The 21409-nt window shown below is 40.4% G+C and overlaps 1 protein-coding gene across 4 annotated transcripts in view; it reads right to left on the reverse strand.

Moving 5' to 3' along the window:
* LOC135523474 (KH domain-containing, RNA-binding, signal transduction-associated protein 2-like) overlaps positions 1-21409 on the reverse strand; it is a 142532-nt gene that overhangs the window by 59806 nt on the left and 61317 nt on the right. For all 4 annotated transcript variants that reach the window (XR_010452832.1, XM_064950171.1, XM_064950170.1 and 1 more), the window contains exon 3: positions 20582-20698. Coding sequence is in view for 3 of the 4 variants with exons in the window: in XM_064950171.1 (XP_064806243.1) it covers positions 20582-20698 (117 nt within the window). In the remaining variant the exon portion in view is untranslated. The remainder of the gene's footprint in view (positions 1-20581; positions 20699-21409) is intronic.

Consider the following 21409-nt stretch of genomic DNA (forward strand, 5'->3'; position numbering starts at 1 on the left):
TTTAATGACTCCAACCTAAGTGTATGTAAACTTCCGACTTACACTGTAGATATAACATGTGGGCTGACAGCTGACCTCTAAATATCTACACCACACACATCCAATTAGTCAGCCTCGTAGAGTAGCATTTCAAAATGCTTCCCTAAGAATTTGAGCATAAATAATGTAACTTGTTTGGAATTAAAAATGGCTTTCATTGCAGAATAATTGTCAAAACCAAACAAGACACCCTAGAATCCCCTGGCGTGTAGTCATTATTATTAGCACAAAGCATGAATAGCTGTTTGTGTGGCTGCCCATAGGTTTTGAGATAGGCTACATTGTCATGCTGTTTTGATTTCCTCCCTTTAGAATTAGCATATGCTTGTCTCATGTTACCAGAGAAGTACTAGAAATAGAGATACAGTAGATACTGTAGATACTGCAGGGACACACACTATCATCCCAGTAAGTGGTATTTACCCCAGAGAAAAAAAACGAGATTATGTATCTGCAGGTTGTTGCATGGGGCCAATGTGTGACATTGGCATCAACAATTCAAAATGGTTTCAATCAAAAACAAAATGATTTTCATGCAGTTCCACATGTACTTAGATGAATAAAAGTGAACATTGCAAATTGGCCCATAATTCCACCTATACAACAACATCCTTTAAGCAGGGTTCACACGGACATTGACAAGTCAAATTCAAGGACTTTCAAGGACTTTTTCAAGCACTTAATTGTACGTTTCAAGGACCTCAATGTTATACAATTGTGTCATTTATATAATTGTAGATATAGAGCCTAATATAAAACCCCTCCACCTCAAAAAGCATGCAACAAGTGTCAAAAAAGTAGACCATTATCACTTTAAGAATGGTGCATTTTTTGGGCTTTGCCAATGCGTTGATTTTCAAATTATTATTACATTCTACAATATGAGAGAATAATGTGAACATTGTCTGACTAAATATATTGGATGGATGCAGATTTTCCTGTACCCTATGTGGCTGACACAGGCACACATAATAAAGCTATGAATAGCGGCAGCATTAATCTCACTATTTGAATCTCACCATCACTGTTTTTATAATGAGAAAGTGAGCAAAAACCATGTTCCTTTTTTTAATGGAAGGATTTGTATGGAAAGCCAAGTTGAAGCCAACAGATGTCTTCCTCGTAATAACCGCATGTGGATTCACTGCAACAGAGTAGCAAAACGCCATCTCTCACAAAAACAGATCAAAAATGAAATCACAGATAATTATAAGGGAGCAGGAGAAATTATAAATTGGTTGCAATAATTACAATAACTTTTCAAGCACCAAATTTAGGAAATATTAGATTTTCAAGGTAGGCCTATTCCAGTACTTGAATTTCTGAGCTCCAAATTCAAGATCAAGTAATCTATTTCAAGCCCCTTGTAGTATTGTCTAAAATTGCATGTGTAACGTGGAAAACAAAATGTATTTGTCATGTTATATCATTACCAGATCATGTTGTGAATAAGACAACTAGGCTATGTAATTTGTTGTCATTATATTCAGAGTAATTCATAGGAGGAGTGTTGGGTGCTGCACAATAGTCTATCCTACTTAATTGCCAGGAGACTACGAGGCACAAAGACATATGAAAACATGAACTCATTACCTTGATGCTTTCTCTGTTAAATCTATCAAGATCCTGCTATTAATCAAGCAGACAACAACAGATGATCAACATAGATTCGCTAGGGATATTAGATCCAACTTGAATCCAGGCACTAGTGATGTGCGGGTCGAATCATAACGGCTGTCCCCTCGGGGTGGACGGATTTAGGGTCATTAAATATTGTGTGGCTGGTTGAAAAAGAGAAAACAATACCTTAAAAATCCTTAAATGGATAATTATAGTGAATTTTTTTTCTATAGGCTACCTTGAGGTTTGGTATTAGTGCATAAGCCTAAGCTTTAGGGCTTAACTGTATGCACAACAAAAAGCCTGCACAGCCAATTGCCAAGTCATGCTTTTGCGAATGGGCAGAAAAAGTTCACTTCAATCCACAGAGAGAATAAATGACATTGTCGAAGTTTAATTCAATAAAACAAAAGTGGTTAAAGGTGAGTTGAAAATAAAGAGGGGGGGGGGGCAGAAAATACATTTCTGGATAAGATTATAGGTGAAGTGGTAAAAGAGGTTGATAGCAGGGGCTATGTTATGTGTGATGATTGTGAGGCGCTATATACACATTCCACAGTCACAAGACGGGACTTTAAATAGGCCTATGGCACGTCAAGGGGACTAACTGTAGCCTACTGTTCAGATGTGTGAAGTGGAAACTGAAATGTGGAGACTGACTGAAGGTTTATAACTTCTCACATAGCCTTAACAATAACTCCTGTAGAATTAAGCATTTCTTGCAGTTAAACAATACACCAAATGTAGGCAAAATATGGTCCTGGGAACAGGAGTGGAGAAATATGATTACTCTTCCTGCATATTGAGAGAATGCAAGGCTCAGTTAGATACCATCTTTAGAGGTGCATCATAAAAACTGATAGTACTTCAACCGCATCAAATATGGATCGAATCCGAACTGAAATCTTATCACAATTACATTGGGTTGTTTCCACAGCTTTCATTTACTTTAGATCCAGTCAATCTGATGTCACTTGGACATTTTGCACATGAAATCTTTCCAGTTAAAAAAAATAATATATTGCATTATTGTATTTTCTCCCAGTCCATAAAAGTCTTTGCTTCGCGAAAGATGACAGCGAAAACTTTACAGATGTCAACTAGATAGAAGCATTCATTCTATCAATCTATTACATTATTCTGTTGAGGAAGGGTTCATTTAATCTTCTATGGCAACATATGACATAAGAGAAGCTACAACTATCTAATTATAAACAAGTTGACTAACAAATAGCCTATCAAAATCTTGGAAATTATAAGCAGAAACATATCTAAATCAGGCAAAACAAATCCTCCTCAAAAAATTGTTCTGCCGTCTTTGACAGTAGTCTATAGCACATTTCCTATATTTGACAGTAGTCTATAGCACATTTCATATCTTTGACCGTAGTCCATAGCACATTTTCTATCTTTGACAGTAGTCTATACCACATTTTCTATCTTTGACAGTAGTCTATACCACATTTTCTATCTTTGACAGTAGTCTATACCACATTTCCTATCTTTGACCGTAGTCTACAGCACATTTCCTATCTTTGACCGTAGTCTATACCACATTTCCTATCTTTGACCGTAGTCTATAGCACATTTCCTATCTTTGACAGTAGTCTATAGCACATTTCCTATCTTTGACCGTAGTCTATACCACATTTCCTATCTTTGACCGTAGTCTATAGCACATTTCCTATCTTTGACCGTAGTCTATAGCACATTTTCTATCTTTGACCGTAGTCCATAGCACATTTTCTATCTTTGACCGTAGTCCATAGCACATGTTCTATCTTTGACAGTAGTCCATAGCACAATTTTCTATCTTTGACCGTAGTCCATAGCACATTTTCTATCTTTGACCGTAGTCCATAGCACATTTCCTATCTTTGACCGTAGTCCATAGCACATTTCCTATCTTTGACCGTAGTCCATAGCACATTTCCTATCTTTGACCGTAGTCCATAGCACATTTCCTATCTTTGACGGAGTCTATAGCACATTTCCTATCTTTGACCGTAGTCTATAGCACATTTCCTATCGTTGACATGGTCTATAGCACATTTTCTATCTTTGACCGTAGTCCATAGTACATTTTCTACTTTGACCGTAGTCCATAGCACAATTTTCTATCTTTGACCGTAGTCCATAGCACATTTTCTATCTTTGACCGTGGTCCATAGCACATTTCCTATCTTTGACCGTAGTCCATAGCACATTTCCTATCTTTGACCGTAGTCCATAGCACATTTCCTATCTTTGACCGTAGTCCATAGCACATTTCCTATCTTTGACGGAGTCTATAGCACATTTCCTATCTTTGACCGTAGTCTATAGCACATTTCCTATCTTTGACAGTAGTCTATAGCACATTTCCTATCTTTGACCGTAGTCCATAGCACATTTTTTTTCTTTGACCGTAGTCTATAGCACAATTTTCTATCTTTGACCGTAGTCCATAGCATATTTTCTATCTTTGACCGTAGTACATAGCACATTTCCTATCTTTGACCGTAGTCCATAGCACATTTCCTTATCTTTGACCGTAGTCCATAGCACATTTCCTATCTTTGACCGTAGTCCATAGCACATTTCCTATCTTTGACCGTAGTCCATAGCACATTTCCTATCGTTGACATAGTCTATAGCACATTTTCTATCTTTGACCGTAGTCCATAGTACATTTTCTACTTTGACCGTAGTCCATAGCACAATTTTCTATCTTTGACCGTAGTCCATAGCACATTTTCTATCTTTGACCGTGGTCCATAGCACATTTCCTATCTTTGACCGTAGTCCATAGCACATTTCCTATCTTTGACCGTAGTCCATAGCACATTTCCTATCTTTGACCGTGGTCCATAGCACATTTCCTATCTTTGACGGAGTCTATAGCACATTTCCTATCTTTGACCGTAGTCTATATCACATTTCCTATCTTTGACAGTAGTCTATAGCACATTTCCTATCTTTGACCGTAGTCCATAGCACATTTTTTTTCTTTGACCGTAGTCTATAGCACAATTTTCTATCTTTGACCGTAGTCCATAGCACATTTCCTATCTTTGACCGTAGTCCATAGCACATTTCCTATCTTTGACGGAGTCTATAGCACATTTCCTATCTTTGACAGTAGTCTATAGCACATTTCCTATCTTTGACCGTAGTCCATAGCACATTTTTTTTTCTTTGACCGTAGTCTATAGCACAATTTTCTATCTTTGACCGTAGTCTATAGCACATTTCCTATGTTTGACAGTAGTCTATAGCACATTTCCTATCTTTGACCGTAGTCCATAGCACATATTTTTTTCTTTGACCGTAGTCTATAGCACATTTCCTATCTTTGACCGTAGTCTATAGCACATTTCCTATCTTTGACAGTAGTCTATAGCACATTTCCTATCTTTGACCGTAGTCCATAGCACATTTTTTTTTCTTTGACCGTAGTCTATAGCACAATTTTCTATCTTTGACCGTAGTCTATAGCACATTTCCTATCTTTGACCGTAGTCTATAGCACATTTCCTATCTTTGACCGTAGTCCATAGCACATTTTCTTTCTTTGACCGTAGTCTATAGCACATTTCCTATCTTTGACCGTAGTCCATAGCACATTTCCTATCTTTGACCGTAGTCTATAGCACATTTCCTATCTTTGACAGTAGTCTATAGCACATTTCCTATCTTTGACCGTAGTCTATAGCACATTTCCTATCTTTGACCGTAGTCCATAGCACATTTTTATATATTATCGGGTTTGGGTTGGGGTTGGGGTTGGGTTCGGGCCTCAGATTTTCACCTAACCACATACAGTGCATTCGGAAATTATTCAGACCCCTTACATTTGTACACATTTTGTTACGTTACAGCCTTATTCTAAAATTGATTAAGTTGTTTTTTCCCTTCATAAATCTACACACAATACCCCTATAATGACAAAGCAAAAATATTTTTTTTATTTTTTTATTTTTGTGAATGACCCTACAAGCTTGGCACACCTGTATTTGGGGAGTCGCTTCCATTCTTCTCTGCAGATCCTCTCAAGTTCTGTCAGATTGGAGGGGGAGGGTCGCTGCACAGATATTTTTAGGTCTCTCCAGAGATGTTTAATCAGATGCAAGTCCGAGCTTTGGCTGGGCAACTCAAGGAAATTCAGAGACTTGCCCCGAAGCCACTCCTAGTTTGTCTTGTGTGCTTAGGGTCGTCCCAGTCTGAGCTCCTTGAGCAGGTTTTCATCAAGGATCTCTCTGTACTTTGCTCCATTCATCTTTCCCTAGATCCTGACCAGTCTCCTAGTCCTAGTAAACATCCCCACAGCATGATGCTGCCACAACCATGCTTCACAGTAGGGATGATGCCAGGTTTCCTCCAGACGTGACGCTTGGAATTAAGGGCAAATAATTAAATCTTGGTTTCGTCAGACCAGAGAATCTTGTTTCTCATGGTCTGAGAGTCCATTCGGTGTCTTCAAAGTGGGCTGTCATGTGCCTTTTACTGAGGAGTGGCTTCCGTCTGGCAACTCTACCATAAAGCCCTGATTGGTGGAGTGCTGCAGAGATGGGTGTCCTTCTGGAAGGTTCTCCCATCTCCACAGAGGAACTCGGGAGCTCTGTCAGAGGGACCAGCGGGTTCTTGGTCACCTCCCTGACCAAGGCCCTTCTCCCCGATTACTCAATTTGGCCGGACGGACAGCTCTAGGAAGAGTCTTGGTGGTTCCAAACTTCTTCCATTTAAGAATGATGGAGGCCACTGTGTTCTTGGGGTCCTTCAATGTCGACCTCATGACTTGGTTTTTGCTCTGACGTTATCTGTCAACTGCACTGTCAACCTTACATAGACAGGTGTGTGCCTTTCCAAATAATGTCCAATCAATTGAATTGACCACAGGTGGACTCCAATCAAGCTGAAGAAACAACTCAAGGATTATCAATGGAAACAGGATGCACCTGAGCTCAAATTCGAGTCTCATAGCAAAGGGTCTGAAAACGTATGTAAATAAGGTATTTCAGTTTTTTTAATGTTTTATAAATTTGCCAACATTTCTAAAAACCTGTTTTCGCTTTGTCACTATGGGGTATTGTGTGTAGATTGATGAGTTTAGGTTGTTACGTAAGAAAATGTGAAGGGGTCTGAATGCTTTCCGAATGCACTGTATAGTCTGACGATTACGGATGGATTATTAGGATGGTTTACTTGACATTGCAGGCAGACGGGGGTGAACAAAAAGCTGACCCGAGCCCAACAACCAGGCACAACTGTCTTCACCGGCATAACTAATGAGACTGCAAAATATTCTGGACATGCCTCACAAACACATTTTTGTTCCAGCACTTGGGCTGTTGTTGTATCCTATCACAACAACTGTTCACCACTTGACTGTCATTCTGAGAATTCCTTCCTGGATCAGATGATGAAGTGTGAAAATATCTGGGCGTAACTAATCAGCTGGACACCAAATATGCATCCAACAATTATTATGCATATTTATTGAAAAACCACATTAAGGACAGTATCAAATTAAGTTTTAAGTATCAAGCTAAGGTGACTATTTTCGTTAGAAGCACTCAATTTTGCAATGCATACATTCTTTTGGATTTGTGTGCCCATGAAAATGGTTTAAAATGTTACGTAGTTACACAACCTTTCTGAGATCTTTACAGGGTTCAAGTGCATGGTCTAATTTAACTGATTCATTATATATGTGTATATGTGTATGATTCTCCTCCTTACACTGCCATAAATGCAAGGACAGAAAAGTAATGCTCTATGTCATGTGATTTTGGATCCGTCAAGACAACCACCATGAGAAAGGATAAGACATACAGTGCATTCAGGAGGGAATTCAGATCCCTTGACTTTTTCCACATTTTGTTACCTTACAGCCGTATTCTAAAATTAATAAAAATATATTTTTTCCTCATCAATCTACACACAATACCCCGTAATAACTGAGTGAAAACCTTTGAAATATTTTACATTTTTTATTTTAGCAAATTTATTAAAAATTAAAAATAAATGCATAAGAATTCAGACCTATTGCTATGAGAGGTGCATTCTGTTTCCATTGATCTACTTGAGATGTTTCTATAACTTGATTAGAGTCCACCTGTGGTCAATCAATTGATTGGACATGATTTGGAAAGGCACACACCTGTCTTTATAAGGTCCCACAGCTGACAGTGCATTTCAGAGTAAAAACCAAGCCATGAGGTCGAAGAAATTGTCCGTAGAACTCCGAGACAATATTGTGTCGAGGCACAGATCTGAGGAAGGGTACCAAAACATTTCTGCAGCATTGAAGGTCCCCAAGAACACAGTGGCCTCTATCATTCTTAACTCTTGTGTGGTTTTCGGGTCTGTGGGACCCATTTTCAATGTTTATTTTTTCAAGCTGAGACTCATTGGCCTTGCCTAATTATCTGTGAAGAACATGTAAAAGAACACATTCTCATTGAGTGCACACTGTGCACACATGCATTTGACATATCTGGTATTCAGGTCCACTGGACCCAGCAGTAATAAAAGTGTGGAAAAGTGTGTGTGTAGGTGAAAACAAGTAAAAATTCAACAAAAAGGTTTGCCCTCTGCCTTCACTCTGTCTTCCTCCTCCCTAGGCCTGCTGTTTCAACATAGCACCAATAACCCATCTCCCACTTTCCTCACACTCTTTACCCTCTGTTGTGTGGGAACCTGCACAATGTTATTACAATACATTGTTTCGGTACATTATTTCGATATATTGTAGAAAATTATCTATTTTCCCACACTCTCGACCAGCCAGGTGCAAATTGGTGGAGGGACAGAACAAATAAATAGCTTTGCATGTGTGGCTCCTTACCACAATCAATCAGTATGGCAAAAATAATCTCTGCTTTGAGGGCCTTCGAAATAATTTTTCCAGAGAGAGAAGCTAGTGTGAAAGGAGCGTCTTCCATTTTGAAAGATGAAGAATTTTCCAAAAATAAGGATCATGTCTCTGTCAATTCAGAGTATGACAGTGAGTTGGAAGAAGAGGATGAGATTAACCCTCATCCAGCCCTAGGACCAGCCCGTCAGCAACCAGCCCCAGGACCTGCCCGTCAGCAACCAGCTCATCAGCAGCCTGCAGGAGGAGAAATAGGGATGTCGAAAATGATGAAATTGAGTGGTCTTCTTGCCCAAGGAATGAGCCACCCCGCATGGCTGCCAATGTGATAAGGATGCAACCAGGGCCGATGCGGATGGTGGTTTCTCATGCACAGGACATAAAGTCTTCTTTTGAACTATTCATCCCAGACACCACCCAGAACATCATTCTGGACTGTACTAATTTGGAGGGAAGGTGTGTTTTTCGAGCGAGCTCTGTGGCCAGGAACATCAAAAACCAGAAATCATAATGGATTACAATGCCACAAAAGGAGTGGTGGACAATTTAGACAAGCTGGTTACTGGCTACAGCTGCAAAAGAAGAACCCTACACTGGTCACTTGTGATATTCTTCAACATCTTAGACATCTCGGCGTACAAATTAATTTGTCTTCAGAACGGCATAGAACCCAGATTGGAACAGAGGAAAGTTACAGACGAGACGGCTCTTCCTCGAGGAGCTGGGCAAGGCATTGGTAAGACCTCTAATCCAAAGGGGGCAACATACCCAAGGACCCCAGCTTCTGCAGCCATCGTGAGGAGGATTTAGGAGGAGGATGCTGGTGCCCCATCTGCCCAACACACAGAACCTACAACTCCAATACCGGAAGTAAGTGTGAGTGATGTTGTTGAATGTGTGTGTGTCTGACTCTCCTACCTTGGCCTGCTGTAATTATATATGTGAGTGAGTGAGATGTTAGTAAAATTCCTGAACTAAGTGTTATCATCATTCTAGATTGCAGCCGGTAGCAACAAGAAGCGCTGTGATGTGTGTGGACCCAAGAAGGACAGGAAGACACAATACACATGCATCAAGAAATACATGTGCATCAAACCAAAGTTTATTTGTCACTTTCGCCGGATACAACAGGTGTAAACCTTACAGTGAAATGCTTACTTACAGGCTCTAACCAATGGTGCCAAGAAAGGTGTGTGTGTGTGTGTGTGTGTGTGTGTGTGTGTGTGTGTGTGTGTGTGTGTGTGTGTGTGTGTGTGTGTGTGTGTGTGTGTGTGTGTGTGTGTGTGTGTGTGTAAATAAAGAAATAAAACAACAGTAGAAAGACATTTGAAAAAAGAGTAGCAAGGCTATATACAGACACCTGTTAGTCAGGCTTATTGAGGTAGTATGTGCCTTGCGAAAGTATTCGGCCCCCTTGAACTTTGCAACCTTTTGCCACATTTCAGGCTTCAAACATAAAGATATAAAACTGTATTTTTTTGTGAAGAATCAACAACAAGTGGGGCACAATCATGAAGTGGAACGGCATTTATTGGATATTTCAAACTTTTTTAACAATTCAAAAACTGAAAAATTGGGCGTGCAAAATTATTCAGCCCCCTTAAGTTAATACTTTGTAGCGCCACCTTTTGCTGTGATTACAGCTGTAAGTCGCTTGGGGTATGTCTCTATCAGTTTTACACATCGAGAGACTGACATTTTTTCCCATTCCTCCTTGCAAAACAGCTCGAGCTCAGTGAGGTTGGATGGAGAGCATTTGTGAACAGCAGTTTTCAGTTCTTTCCACAGATTCTCGATTGGATTCAGGTCTGGACTTTGACTTGGCCATTCTAACACCTGGATATGTTTATTTTTGAACCATTCCATTGTAGATTTTGCTTTACGTTTTGGATCATTGTCTTGTTGGAAGACAAATCTTCGTCCCAGTCTCAGGTCTTTTGCAGACTCCATCAGGTTTTCTTCCAGAATGGTCCTGTAGTTGGCTCCATCCATCTTCCCATCAATTTTAACCATCTTCCCTGTCCCTGCTGAAGAAAAGCAGGCCCAAACCATGATGCTGCCACCACCATGTTTGACAGTGGGGATAGGGTGTTCAGGGTGATGAGCTGTGTTGCTTTTATGCCAAACATAACGTTTTGCATTGTTGCCAAAAAGTTCAATTTTGGTTTCATCTGACATCAGAGCACCTTCTTCCACATGTTTGGTGTGTCTCCCAGGTGGCTTGTGGCAAACTTTAAATTACACTTTTTATGGATATCTTTAAGAAATGGCTTTCTTCTTGCTACTCTTCCATAATGGCCAGATTTGTGCAATTTACGACTGATTGTTGTCTTATGGACAGAGTCTCCCACCTCAGCTGTAGATCTCTGCAGTTCATCCAGAGTGATCATGGGCTGCATCTCTGATCAGTCTTCTCCTTGTATGAGCTGAAAGTTTAGAGGGACGGCCAGGTCTTGGTAGATCTGCAGTGGTCTGATACTCCTTCCATTTCAATATTATCGCTTGCACAGTGCTCCTTGGGATGCTTAAAGCTTGGGAAATCTTTTTGTATCCAAATCCGGCTTTAAACTTCTTCACAACAGTATCTCGGACCTGCCTGGCGTGTTCCTTGTTCTTCATGATGCTCTCTGCGCTTTTAACGGACCTCTGAGACTATCACAGTGCAGGTGCATTTATACGGAGACTTGATTACACACAGGTGGATTGTATTTTATATATATCATTAGTCATTTAGGTCAACATTGGATCATTCAGAGATCCTCACTGAACTTCTGGAGTGAGTTTGCTGCACTGAAAGTAAAGGGGCTGAATAATTTTGCACGCCCAATTTTTCAGTTTTTGATTTGTTAAAAAAGTTTGAAATATCCAATAAATGTCGTTCCACTTCATGATTGTGTCCCACTTGTTGTTGATTCTTCACAAAAGAATACAGTTTTATATCTTTATGTTTGAAGCCTGAAATGTGGCAAAAGGTCGCAAAGTTCAAGGGGGCCGAATACTTTCGCAAGGCACTGTACAGTTGGGTATGGTTAAAGTGATTATGCATATATGATGAACAGAGAGTAGCAGAAGCATAAAAAGAGGGGTTGGCGGGTGGTGGGACACAATGCAGATAGCCTGGTTAGCCAATGTGCTGGAGCACTGGTTGGTCAGGCCAATTTAGGTAGTATGTACATGAATGTATAGTTAAAGTGACTAAGCATATATGATAAACAGAGAGTAGCAGCAGCGTAAAAGAGGGGCTGGGGGGGCACACAATGCAAATAGTCCGGGTAATCATTGGTTACCTGTTCAGGAGTCTTATGGCTTGGGGGTAAAAACTGTTGAGAAGCCTTTTTGTCCTCGACTTGGCACTCCGGTACCGCTTGCCATGCAGTAGTAGAGAGAACAGTCTGACTGGGGTGGCTGGGGTCTTTGACAATTTTTAGGGCCTTCCTCTGACACCACCTGGTGTAGAGGTCCTTGATGGCAGGCAGCTTTGCCCCAGTGATGTACTGGGCCGTATGCACTACCCTCTGAAGTGCCTTGCAGTCAGAGGCTGAGCAAAAAACGTACCAGGCAGTGATGCAACTGGTCAGGATGCTCTCGTTATTGCAGCTGTAGAACCTTTTGAGGATCTCAGGACCCATGCCAAATCCTTTTAGTTTCCTGAGGGGGAATAGGCTTTGTCTTGCCCTCTTCACGACCGTCTTGGTGTGTTTGGACCAATCTAGTTTGTTGTTGATATGGACACCAAGGAATTTGAAGCTTTCAACCTGCTCCACTACAGCCCTGTCGATGACAATGGGGACGTGCTCGATGCTCCTTTTCCTGTAGTCCACAATCATCTCCTTAGTCTTGGTTACATTGAGGGATAGGTTGTTATTCTGGCACCACCCGGCCAGGTCCCTGACCTCCTCCCTATAGGCTGTCTCGTCGTTGTCGGTGATCAGGCCTACCACTGTCGTGTCGTCAGCAAACTTAATGATGGTTGGAGTCGTGCCTGGCCATGCAGTCGTGGGTAAACACGGAGTACAGGAGGGGACTGAGCACGCACCCCTGGGGAGCTCCAGTGTTGAGGATCAGCGTGGCAGATGTGTTGCTACCTACCCTCACCACCTGGGGCGCCCTGTCAGGAAGTCCAGGATCCCATTGCAGAGGGAGGTGTTTAGTCCCATGATCCTTAGCTTGGTGATGAGCTTTGAGGGTACTATGGTGTTAAACGCTGAGCTGTAGTCAATGAACAGCATTCTCACATAGGTGTTGCTTTTGTCCAGGTGGGAAAGGGCAGTGTGGAGTGTAATAGAGATTGCATCATCTGTGGATCTGTTTGGGCGGTATGCATATTGGAGTGGGTCTAGAGTTTCTGGGAAAATTGTGTTAATGTGAGCCATTACCAGCCTTTCAAAGCACTTCATGGCTACGGACGTGAGTGCTACAGGTCTGTAGTCATTTTGGCAGGTTGCCTTTGTGTTCTTGAGCACAGGGATTACGGTGGTCTGCTTGAAGCATGTTGGTATTACAGACTCAATCAGGGACATGTTGAAAATATAAGTGAAGACACCTGCCAGTTGGTCAGCACATGCCTGGAGCACACGTCCTGGTAATCCGTCTGGCCCCGCAGCCTTGTGTATGTTGACCTGTTTAAAGGTCTTACTCACGTCAGCTACGGAGAGCGTGATCACACAGTTGTCCAGAACAGCTGATGCTCTCATGCATGCCTCAGTTTTGCTTGCCTCGAAGTGATTCAGCTCATCTGGTAGCCTCGTGTCACTGGGCAGCTAGCGACTGGCTTCCCTTTGTAGGCTGTAATAGTTTGCAAACCCTGCCACATCCGACGAGCGTCAGAGCCGGTGTAGCATAACGGGATTTCTTGTAAGCTTCCGGGTTAGAGTCCCGCACTTTGAAAGCGGCAGCTCTACCCTTTAGCTCAGTGCGAATGTTGCCTGTAATCAATGGCTTCTGGTTGGTGTATGTACGTACAGTCACTGTGGGGACGACGTCCTCAATGCACTTATTGATAAAGCCAGTGACTGATGTGGTTTATTCCTCAATGTCATCAGAAGAATCCCGGAACATGTTCCAATCTGTGATAGCAAAGCAGTTCTGTAGTTTAGCATCTGCTTCATCTGACCATTTTTTTTATAGACCAAGTCACTGGTGCTTCCTGCTTTAATTTTTGCTTGTAAGCAGGAATCAGGAGGATAGAGTTGTGGTTGGATTTACCAAATGGAGGGCGAGGGAGAGCTTTGTACGCGTCTCTGTGTGTGGAGTACATGTGATCTAGAATTTTTTTCCCTCTGGTTGCACATTTAACATGTTGATAGAGATTTGGTAGAACTGATTTAAGTTTCCCTGCATTAAAGTCTCCGGCCACTAGGAGCGCCGCCTCTGGGTGAGTGATTTTCCTTCTACAGCTGACTGAGTGCGGTCTTAGTGCCAGCATCTGTCTGTGGTGGTAAATAAACAGCCACAAAAAGTATAGCTGAGAACTCTCTAGGCAAGTAGTGTGGCCTGCAGTTTAACACAATATACTCAATTTCAGGTGAGCAAAATCTAGAGACTTCCTTCGATTTCGTGCACAAGCTGTTGTTTACAAATATGCACAGACCGCCCCCCCCCTCGTCTTACCGGAGTGTGCTGTTCTATCCTGCCGGTGCAGAGTGTATCCTTCTAACTGAATATCCATGTCGTCATTCAGCCACGATTCCGTGAAGCATAGGATATGACAGTTTTTATGTCCTGTTGGTAGGATATTCGTGATCGTACCTCGTCTAGTTTATTGTCCAATGATTTTGCACGTTGTTGAGTAATACTGACGGTAACGGCAGTTTTCCTAGTTGTCTTCTGCGGGTCCGGACGAGGCATCCGGCTCTTTGTCCTCTCTGTCGCTCCTTTTTGCGAATAATTGGGATTTCTGCCCTGTAGGTTGTTTGGAGAATATTGTCTGAGTCCTGCTTGCTGCTGTTGTTGTTGTTGTTGTTGAAGAAATCTTTGTCTAATCCGAGGTGAGTGATCGCTGTCCTGACATCCAGAAGCTTTTTGTCTAATCCGAGGTGAGTGATCGCTGTCCTGATATCCAGAAGCTCTTTGTCTAATCCGAGGTGAGTGATCCCTGTCCTGATATCCAGAAGCTCTTTGTCTAATCCGAGGTGAGTGATCGCTGTCCTGATATCCAGAAGCTCTTTGTCTAGTCCGAGGTGAGTGATCACTGTCCTGATATCCAGAAGCTCTTTGTCTAATCCGAGGTGAGTGATCGCTGTCCTGATATCCAGAAGCTCTTTGTCTAATCCGAGGTGAGTGATCGCTGTCCTGATATCCAGAAGCTCTTTGTCTAATCCGAGGTGAGTGATCGCTGTCCTGATATCCAGAAGCTCTTTGTCTAATCCGAGGTGAGTGATCGCTTTCCTGATATCCAGAAGCTCTTTGTCTAATCCGAGGTGAGTGATCACTGTCCTGATATCCAGAAGCTCTTTGTCTAATCCGAGGTGAGTGATCTCTGTCCTGATATCCAGAAGCTCTTTGTCTAATCCGAGGTGAGTGATCACTGTCCTGATATCCAGAAGCTCTTTGTCTAATCCGAGGTGAGTGATCACTGTCCTGATATCCAGAAACTCTTTGTCTAATCCGAGGTGAGTGATCGCTGTCCTGATATCCAGAAGCTCTTTGTCTAATCCGAGGTGAGTGATCACTGTCCTGATATCCAGAAGCTCTTTGTCTAATCCGAGGTGAGTGATCGCTGTCCTGATATCCAGAAGCTCTTTTCTGCCGTAAGATATGGTTGCAGAAACATTATGAACAAAATAGTTTACAACTATCCCGGAAACCCCCCCACATAATAGCACAATTGGTTAGCAAACCGTAAAACGGCAGCCATCTCCTCTGGTAAAACTCTCATGTGGTTTGTAGACCCGCCTTCATTTGTGTTCAATCGGGCTAATTTATAATTTCCATAAAATACTGTATGTAAAATTTGTCCTTCCAATTGGTTCAGTTCAAAGCAATAGACGTCAATACTGATGAAAACATTGATTCATTTATATTTGCTCAAGATTAATCCACAGTTTGCAATTGGCTCATTCATCCCCCTCCTCTCCCCTGTAACTATTCCCCAGGTCGTTGCTGCAAATGAGAATGTGTTCTCAGTCAACTTACCTAGTAAAATAACAGATAAATAAAAATCAGATTCGTTTGTATTACATGACTCAAACAAGGGTCAGTTGGATTGTCTGAAATTCCCCAAGATAATTATTTATGCAAATATATGCATGCTCAAATATTCACCTTGAGAATCAGTACACCTCTGCTGTACACACGATATGAAGTTTTCAAAATAAACTGATCTGGAGATATACCAATTGATACTGGATCTGTTCTGGGTAATATATGCAAAAATATGCAAGTGCAGCCTCAATAATCAAATTAGATATGAAATAAAAATGTCTGTGAAGTTCTGTTGAGGAGCTGAAATGATCTTACAACCAAGCACAACCAACATGTTTATACACAGGGACTGATGAGTGTGGAGATATTATGCCTTGATGTTATCTTTCAAAATCTACTCTTCGCATGCATCAATGCAGACTTGAGTCGGAGAGATGTTAAACTGTTGAGTATTAAGGCAAGAAGCAGCATCTCATTTGAATACATACATCTGTGTTCAAATCAAGTCTCAAGAACAGTAAACATTGTGTATGTTGACATTTTAGGGTGGCCTCCTGCATGGCCAGCTTTCCTGAGCGCTGCCATGGAAAAACCACCAGAAAAATGCAGATCAAGGCTGTCAATTTCAATTGTGGTCAAAACGATGGATCAAGTCCAAGATAATCATCAGGGTATTCATACATTATCCTATTGTTGGAGTTGAGGTGAAAAAAAATATGTTGCAAGGATGTTTACATTGCAATAAGAGCATATCAGATGTGAGCTTTTCGCAATCCAATTCACCTCCTTCCCTCAGACTTTCTATTCACGCTCACTTCATATAAAATCAATTGTAAACGTGTCTGCAAGGTTATTGCAATGTTGTGCTCATAAAGAAGGGACATTTGATTTGGTTCCAAAAAGAGCAAAACATGTTTACTCAAAGGCATCATCATTGCCTTGCTACAATGTCAATTGTTCACCACTGACAATAGTAACAACGGGTGTATTGTTTTATAGGCATGTTTACTGTGTGCATATCCATGGTGATACTGACGGTCGTCTACACAAGACATAAGAAAATGTGAAATGTAACAAATACAGGAGATAACTCCATGACGTGCTTGTACAGTATGTCTCAAATAACGGACAATCTAAATGAAGACAACCTCTCATAAAAGGCTTTGACTATTGTACATTCTCTAAGTACCAAATGCCAGTATGTAAGGGGGCAACATTCACTAAACGTAAAACATTTAGAGCTTCAATACTCAGTAGAAAGAAGTTTTTGCTCAATAACTCTGACAGCTACCAGAATGAAAGTGTCCACTGTGTAGGGTGTTAGAGAACACAGTTCTCCTTTTCCATCACTGAGGTGGTACAGTTCAGCAGGTCTTTTATCATCCTCTATAGATGTGTGTGTTCATGTGTCCAGGTCTAACAATATCTGTTTTTATCATCCTCTATAGATGTGTGTGTGTTCATGTGTCCAGGTCTAACAATATCTGTTTTTATCATCCTCTATAGATGTGTGTATTCATGTGTCCAGGTCTAACAATATCTGTTTTTATCATCCTCTATAGATGTGTGTATTCATGTGTCCATGTCTAACAATATCTGTTTTTATCATCCTCTATAGATGTGTGTATTCATGTGTCCAGGTCTAACAATATCTGTTTTTATCATCCTCTATAGATGTGTGTATTCATGTGTCCAGGTCTAACAATATCTGTTTTTATCATCCTCTATAGATGTGTGTATTCATGTGTCCAGGCCTAGCAATATCTGTTTTTATCATCCTCTATAGATGTGTGTATTCATGTGTCCAGGTCTAACAATATCTGTTTTTATCATCCTCTATAGATGTGTGTATTCATGTGTCCAGGTCTAACAATATCTGTTTTTATCATCCTCTATAGATGTGTGTATTCATGTGTTCTGGTCTAACAATATCTGTTTTTATCATCCTCTATAGATGTGTGTATTCATGTGTCCAGGTCTAACAATATCTGTTTTTATCATCCTCTATAGATGTGTGTATTCATGTGTCCAGGTCTAACAATATCTGTTTTTATCATCCTCTATAGATGTGTGTATTCATGTGTCCAGGCCTAGCAATATCTGTTTTTATCATCCTCTATAGATGTGTGTATTCATGTGTCCAGGTCTAACAATATCTGTTTTTATCATCCTCTATAGATGTGTGTATTCATGTGTCCAGGTCTAACAATATCTGTTTTTATCATCCTCTATAGATGTGTGTATTCATGTGATCAGGTCTAACAATATCTGTTTTTATCATCCTCTATAGATGTGTGTATTCATGTGTCCAGGTCTAACAATATCTGTTTTTATCATCCTCTATAGATGTGTGTATTAATGTGTTCAGGTCTAACAGTATCTGTTTTTATCATCCTCTATAGATGTGTGTATTCATGTGTTCAGGTCTAACAATATCTGTTTTTATCATCTTCTATAGATGTGTGTATTCATGTGTTCAGGTCTAACAATATCTGTTTTTATCATCCTCTATAGATGTGTGTATTCATGTGTCCAGGTCTAACAGTATCTGTTTTTATCATCCTCTATAGATGTGTGTATTCATGTGTTCAGTTCTAACAATATTTGTTTTTATCATCCTCTATAGATGTGTGTATTCATGTGTCCAGGTCTAACAATATCTGTTTTTATCATCCTCTATAGATGTGTGTATTCATGGGTTCAGGTCTAACAATATTTGTTTTTATCATCCTCTATAGATGTGTGTATTCATGTGTCCAGGTCTAACAATATCTGTTTTTATCATCCTCTATAGATGTGTGTATTCATGTGTGCAGGTCTAACAATATCTGTTTTTATCATCCTCTATAGGTGTGTGTTCATGTGTGCAGGTCTAACAATATCTGTTTTTATCATCCTCTATAGATGTGTGTATTCATTTGTGCAGGTCTAACAATATCTGTTTTTATCATCCTCTATAGATGTGTGTATTCATGTGTCCAGGTCTAACAATATCTGTTTTTATCATCCTCTATAGATGTGTTTATTCATGTGTTCAGGTCTAACAATATCTGTTTTTATCATCCTCTATAGATGTGTGTATTCATGTGTTCAGGTCTAACAATATTTGTTTTTATCATCCTCTATAGATGTTTGTGTTCATGTGTCCAGGTCTAACAATATCTGTTTTTATCATCCTCTATAGATGTGTGTATTCATGTGTCCAGGTCTAACAATATCTGTTTTTATCATCCTCTATAGATGTGTGTATTCATGGGTTCAGTTCTAACAATATTTGTTTTTATCATCCTTTATAGATGTGTGTATTCATGTGTCCAGGTCTAACAATATCTGTTTTTATCATCCTCTATAGATGTGTGTATTCATCTGTGCAGGTCTAACAATATCTGTTTTTATCATCCTCTATAGGTGTGTGTTCATGTGTGCAGGTCTAACAATATCTGTTTTTATCATCCTCTATAGATGTGTGTATTCATGTGTCCAGGTCTAACAATATCTGTTTTTATCATCCTCTATAGATGTGTGTATTCATTTGTGCAGGTCTAACAATATCTGTTTTTATCATCCTCTATAGATGTGTGTATTCACGTGTCCAGGTCTAACAATATCTGTTTTTATCATCCTCTATAGATGTGTTTATTCATGTGTTCAGGTCTAACAATATCTGTTTTTATCATCCTCTATAGATGTGTGTATTCATGTGTGCAGGTCTAACAATATCTGGTTTTATCATCCTCTATAGATGTGTGTATTCATGTGTCCAGGTCTAACAATATCTGTGTAACATTAGTCAGCTGCTGTACACTGTGACCTACTGAAGCTCCAGTAATGTCCTGAGTGAGCTACTTGGACCACCCAGACCTTTGACTTTGTTCTCTAGGCCGGTGTTGATCCTCAGATAAGGCTGGTTTCAGGGGACCACGAGTCAGTGAGAATGAATAGCCTGGCTGGAAAGCAAAATGCTCTCTATACGTAAAGCCCTATTACATTTGTCTTGGCTATAGAAGCGTTAACATGCAGACATACTGTGGCACAGTTACTTTCATCATTTTGTATTTGAATGCATTTAAGGTTGACCTCTCAATTAAACATGTTGTGCATCAGGCTAGCATTTGACAAAATACCAGGATATTTTATGCAATGAATGTCATTGAGCCTCATTCAGAAAATTCTAAAGATGTTTTTTTTATTTTTTTTAACCCCCTTTTACTCCCCAATTTTTGTGGTATCCAATTGGTAGTTACAGTCTTGTCTCATCGCTGCACCTCCCGTACAGCCTCAGGAGAGGCGAAGGTCGAGAGCCCTGTGTCCTCCAAAACACAACACAACCAAGCCGCACTGCTTCTTGACACAATGCCCGCTTAACCCGGAAGCCAGCCACACCAACGTGTTGGAGGAAACACCGTACACCTGGCGTCCATGTCAGTGTGCATGCGCCTGGCCCGCCACAGGAGTCACTAGAGAACTATGGGCAAGGACATCCCTGACGGCCAAACCCTCTCCTAACCTGGACGACGCTGGGCCAATTGTGCAACGCCCCATGGGTCTCCCAATCACGGCCGGCTGCGACAGAGCCTGGCCTCGAACCAGAATCTCTAGACCACTGCGCCCCTCGGGAGGCCAAAGATGTAAAACATGTTTGGAAAATGTTTGTTTTATAGGCTTGTGTTTTGTTTTTATTTCATTTTTTCTTTGTATTTCCTATTTGTTGATTGCATTTCGTATTTGTACTTGATGCCTGTATTTTTGTATTCTGCATGGCTTAGTTGAAAACGAGACATTGGTCTGAACATAACTCCCTGTCAAAATAAAGGTAAAAACAAACCAAAACAGGTTTTGTACATCATACAGTAGGTCATAAATTGAAGGTGAAAACATACAGACAGTCAGGGACTACATTCCCAGGAGGTGTTGTCATCATACCTTTCCTTTGTCCCTCATGGATCCTTTTCCGAGGATGGACATCTTTGCTCCTGTTTCTTCTTGTAATCTTTTCATGGAATTGCCCCGTGGACCCAACAGCTTCCCAACAAAATTAAACTGCAACAGAGGAGAGGAGGCAATGTTTCTAAAACAGCTTCCTTGACAGTTTTCAATTATATACCTATTACATACTGAAGTAAATGGAAATTAGGTTACTGCAAGGGAAAAAAAGATTATAGAAAAATATAGATTACAGTTGGCTAACAATCAACCTTTTTTTAAAAACCTCTTGAGGATTAGCCCCCTTTTTATTTTTTTATTTTTATTTTTGCCTAAAATTACATACCCAAATCTAACTGCCTGTAGCTCAAGCCCTGATGCAAGGATATGCATAATCTTGGTACCATTTGAAAGGAAACACTTTGAAGTCTATGGAAATGTGAAAGGAATTTAGTAGAATATAACACAATAGATCTGGTCAAAGATAATACAAAGAAAAAACCAACTGTTCTTTTATATTTTTTTGTACAATCATGTTTGAAATGCAAGAGAAAGGCCATAATGTATTATTCCATCCCAGGTGCAATTTAAATTTTGCCACTAGATGGCATTAGTGTATGTGCAAAGTTTTAGACTGATCCAATGAACCATTGCATTGGTGTCCACATTTTGTATCAAGACTGCCCAAATGTGACAAATTTGTTTATTAATAACTGTTCATGTTCAAAATTGTGCACTCTCCTCAAACAATAGCATGGTATTCTTTCACTGTAAAAGCTACTGTAAATTGGACAGCACAGTTAGATGAACAAGAATGTAATCTTTCTA

This window comes from Oncorhynchus masou, chromosome 31 (assembly GCF_036934945.1).
Source record: "Oncorhynchus masou masou isolate Uvic2021 chromosome 31, UVic_Omas_1.1, whole genome shotgun sequence".
Taxonomy (NCBI): domain Eukaryota; kingdom Metazoa; phylum Chordata; class Actinopteri; order Salmoniformes; family Salmonidae; genus Oncorhynchus; species Oncorhynchus masou.